At 36.5% G+C, this 4,403-nt stretch overlaps 1 protein-coding gene across 3 annotated transcripts in view; it reads right to left on the bottom strand.

Moving 5' to 3' along the window:
* NAV3 (neuron navigator 3) overlaps nt 1-4,403 on the bottom strand; it is a 345,805-nt gene that overhangs the window by 225,389 nt on the left and 116,013 nt on the right. For all 3 annotated transcript variants that reach the window (XM_003783395.1, XM_003783396.1, XM_012814175.1), the window contains exons 4-5: nt 4,008-4,080; nt 1,514-1,697 (exon numbers count right to left, since the gene is read on the bottom strand). In XM_003783395.1, coding sequence (XP_003783443.1) covers nt 1,514-1,697; nt 4,008-4,080 — 257 coding nt within the window. The remainder of the gene's footprint in view (nt 1-1,513; nt 1,698-4,007; nt 4,081-4,403) is intronic.

The following is a 4,403-nucleotide window of genomic DNA, read 5'->3' on the forward strand; positions in this document are numbered from 1 at the left end:
AAACTTTATGCGATATGCTATATTTCTGATAAAACCATGATTTTTTTCTTTATTAATTTAAAAATTCACTGATAAGTAAAACTCTGCCAAGGGAATAGAATTTACAGGTTATCCAGAGAAAGAAAGAAGGCTTAAAATGAAGTAAGACCCAAGGTTTGGGTGAGGCTGGTTAATACATGAAGGAGAAAGTGTTTCCTGAACAGCTAAACAATTTCCAGTGAGTGGGAGGTGGTGCCTCGATTTATTTTGAAGTTTTATTTTTATTTTTGACTCATTTCTAATTATCAAACTCACGCTTCACTGAGAATTATCAAGCTTCAAGATTGGCTTCTAAGATGGAAAAAGTAAAATATTTACATCTGTTTGAGATAGGCGTATATTTTTAAAGACGAATATTTTTACATCCTCCCTTCTTGAGAAAAACATACAGAATAGAGTGAACTAACTGATGGAAACAAACGTAGCAGCGGTTTGCATGAAACACGTTCAATGCAACTTCACTTTGTGATCCTTTATGCGTCAACCAGGCTAGACAACAGTTCTGGTTATTCAGTCAAATCCAACGCAGGTGTTGCTGTGAAGATATTTTGGTGATGTGATTACAGTTCATAATCAACAGATATTGAGTAAGGAGATTATCACAGATAGTCTGAGTGAGTTTAATTCTGCCAGTTGGAAGGCTTTAAAAGCAGAATTGAGGCTTCCTTGAGAGAAGACATTCTACCTCTATCCAGCAGTTTCAACTCCTAGTAAGAGTCTCGGCCTATCCTTCCTCCGCAGCTGCCCTGCAGATTTCAAAGTTGCCCGTAGCCAGCTCCCCAAAATACATGAACCGATTCTTCACAATAAATCCTGTTGTATATCTCGCTCACTGACTCTGCCTCTCTGGTTGAACACAGGTTCGTACAGTTGGGCAAAAGTAATTGAAATAGAAGAAGGAAGGACGTTGCCATAATTTGGGAGCACCCCCCACCCCCAGCGCTGTGTCTACACATACATACGTGTGCCCAAAGACTCAAGCCAGACACACACATGCAGGTATGTGCTAATAACACACACACACAATCTCACGCCAGAAACAGTGTTCTCAATCCTCTCTTGCTCTATGTTTAACAGATGGGAAATGTTTGACAGATTTACCTAATTAGAAGCATCAAGGAGAGATAACTATTATACATAACAGGAGGCTAGGACTTAACTTCATATTCAAAGTGCTAAAGAAACCTGTAGAAGGAAGTAGCCACACCACACTACTGACACCAGAGACATTTCACACTTTGATACAGAAGAACAATTATCAGAAAACAAACAAAATATTCCACCTAAAAGATGACAGATGCTGCTTGTCCAACCAAAAGAAAGTGACTTTAACATTATTAATATGAGCCAAATAATCCCATCACACAGATATTACATAAGTACGTTTTCACACTTGTAAACAATAATTTTTTTAAAAACCAAGTTGCATTGAGAGGAGTTCATTCCAAAGCGACTTGCTGTTTCCCGTCCTTACCTGGACTGCATATCTTGCTGGGTTTTGGCCTGACTGGCGTCCGGCTGCGGGGAGGCGTGCGGGACGCGCTGCTGCAGCTCCACCAGGGACTGGTAATACTGCTGTTGGTGGTGCTGCTGCTGTTTGTAGCGAGACAGACTGAAAAACAGCCCTAGAATGGCTTTTAAGTTTCCATTTCTTATTTCTGTATTAAACAGAAAATACAAAACACGGATAACATGCAGTGACTACTGTAACAAAGGACATACTAGAGTCACCCCTCTTCAGCTAGCTCTACGGAGACAGGAATGCCTCGGTGCCCGGTCACAGACTCAGACAACCCCGAGTTGCTGAGATGCCCTAACATTTTCAAAGAGCTTAAAGAGAATGAGAACACCGAGGGCAGAGAAACACACCTCACTCCAAAGAGAGATTCTTTGCTACCCCTGAACTACAATTTTTCTAGAGTTAAATTCTTGTTGTAAATAGATAAGCTCAACTCTCTCTTGAACGGACCATTTGGTTTAGCACACTGCTTCCCTTACAGATACACACAGCTGTGAGTTAGCGACACGGCAGTGGCTGTGAACTGGAGAGAGGAACCCACTTGCGTGTTGGCTGGCCTGCATTTATAAATACTGCTGATGTGGGTGCACCTCGTGATGCTACCTGAATTTACAGCAAGCACATTCCTACAAAATCACTCACCTACCAATTTATTTGTACATATACAGGGTGGCCATAAAGTTCGTGTGCAACTTTTTTCGTTGGCTATTGTAAAATTGCACAGGAACTTTATAGCCACACGGTATATGGATAGTTTTTAAAAAATACAAATATGCTTAAAATAGTTGGCTACTTTAAATTGCACAGGAACTTTCTGGCCACCCTGTATATATATTCCAAATGTATATCTCATCTATATATCTTCCAAAAGCACACTACATCATCAATGCGTAAAGTTCTAATTCTTTACTTTTTAATCTATGATATATAAATAAATAATAAAGATCAGTTTATGTGGTGTTATATCACATAAGTGGATAACTGTTCAATGGAATTCCTTGTACAGATGGAGCTCCAGTGTGAGTTTTTCAAATATTGAATAAAAAAAAATTTTCTCCAAGTAGACTACTACATGATCCTACCTTTCTCTTCTGTAGTTATGACTTAAAAATTAGGAAGAGAAGTAAAGCTTGAAATAAAGCTCCATTAAATAAAAGTTGCTGTTGGCAATAAAAAATATCAATCTCCTCTGAGATCAAGGTTGTATGTCCCCTTCGGGAGGTGACATAAACAAAACTTAACAAACATTTGGATTCCTTGTTTTCTGATATTTATGTAATCCACACCATGAAGTAGAATCATTCATATGAAATGAATCTCCGATTTGTTTACTTCCCCCCAGATCTTCCTCGTACTTTCTGTACTATAGAAAAGTCGACCTAAGCAATCTGAAACTACAATGAGAAAGTATTAATCTTCTCCTGTAAGCCTGAATGACCTGTTTGAAGAGTTTTCATTTTTTTCATTTAATTAGTATGTATCTGTAATGAATTTAGAAAATCATTTTGACAAGCATTTGTTCATTTTTAAAAGATGAATGAAAATCAATAGGCCCATATCAATATATGTTGCTATTTGAAAAGAGGCACCAAATGAACAGATGGTGACATTTCTACCCGACCTTTAACCATTCAGAAAGGAACGTATATGTCCTGGGAAATTTTACTCAAATGTTAATCTAAGCAACAGAACCAGCAATTAGGTCTGTGCCTAAGATTTCTGGTCTTGAAATGTATAATATAATAATACTTCATGACATATAAACATAAAAGATTTCAACATCATTTCGTTTTCTTAAGTGTGGCAAATTTTATCTTATATGCAGGGCAAGTTTTTGCAAACTTTTTCTATTTTTATATGTGAAAGGAAAAAGGGCTCAGAAAAAAATGACAATACTGGTTCAATCATTTCCCATTTTACTGTATGTCAATTTTAATGGTGATCTTTGAAAAATCTAATAGTTTAAAGCCTTTATATATAACACTGACTAATACTATTAGAGCTAATTATTTAAGGAATCATGATGATTTATTTAAACATAGAAAATATTTTGACTATCATTGCCAACTGGATTATGTGATAGAAATGTTACTGATAAAATCACATTTGAGCCATAATTATACTGCTTGACATGTATTTATGTTACCTACCATATATCTAGAGAGGCTACTTAAGAGTCTAAAAGCATGAGGCCCTAGTAATAACATGAGGATGCTTTACTGATTCACCCCCCTCCATATACTTAATCATGAAAAGAACAGTGCTGGTAAAATATGGAAAATACTTTAAATAATTAAAGTATGCATTAATAATTATTATGTTTATGTTTTGAGGAACTTGACCAATTTCCTTTATTGCATTAAGGAGCTATATGCTCCAACATTACATTTTTTAGGTTATGAAAAATTGTTAGAAGCACTGATCAAAGCACAACTGTGCTTTTTCTTACCTTCAGCAGATAGACCTTGAACATTTACCCCTCTGGCTGCTAGAAAACTAAGGCAGACATCAACATTTTCAATCTGCAACACAAAAATCCGGGAAAAGCGACTCAGAGGACTGTTGTTCAATAATACACGAGCTCAATGAAACCAGAAAAAAAAGATAAAGAAGGAATACTTGACATTCATTTCATACTAGAAGTTTTTATCAGAGTTTAACGAGAATTATTTTGGCTAATTACAGAATGAATATAAAGCTTTCATTGTCTGGCTTGGTACTTACGAACAATTCATAAAGGCCTGATGGAGAATGGCATTCTTGCAGATTAACAACCCACCTACTTAACATAAAACTGGATTTGTTGCTTTACAAATAAATCTCAATGAAAACATCCATACCGGAC

This window comes from Otolemur garnettii, unplaced genomic scaffold (genome assembly GCF_000181295.1).
Source record: "Otolemur garnettii isolate 467f Iridium unplaced genomic scaffold, OtoGar3 scaffold00007, whole genome shotgun sequence".
In the NCBI taxonomy this organism is placed as follows: Eukaryota; Metazoa; Chordata; class Mammalia; order Primates; family Galagidae; genus Otolemur; species Otolemur garnettii.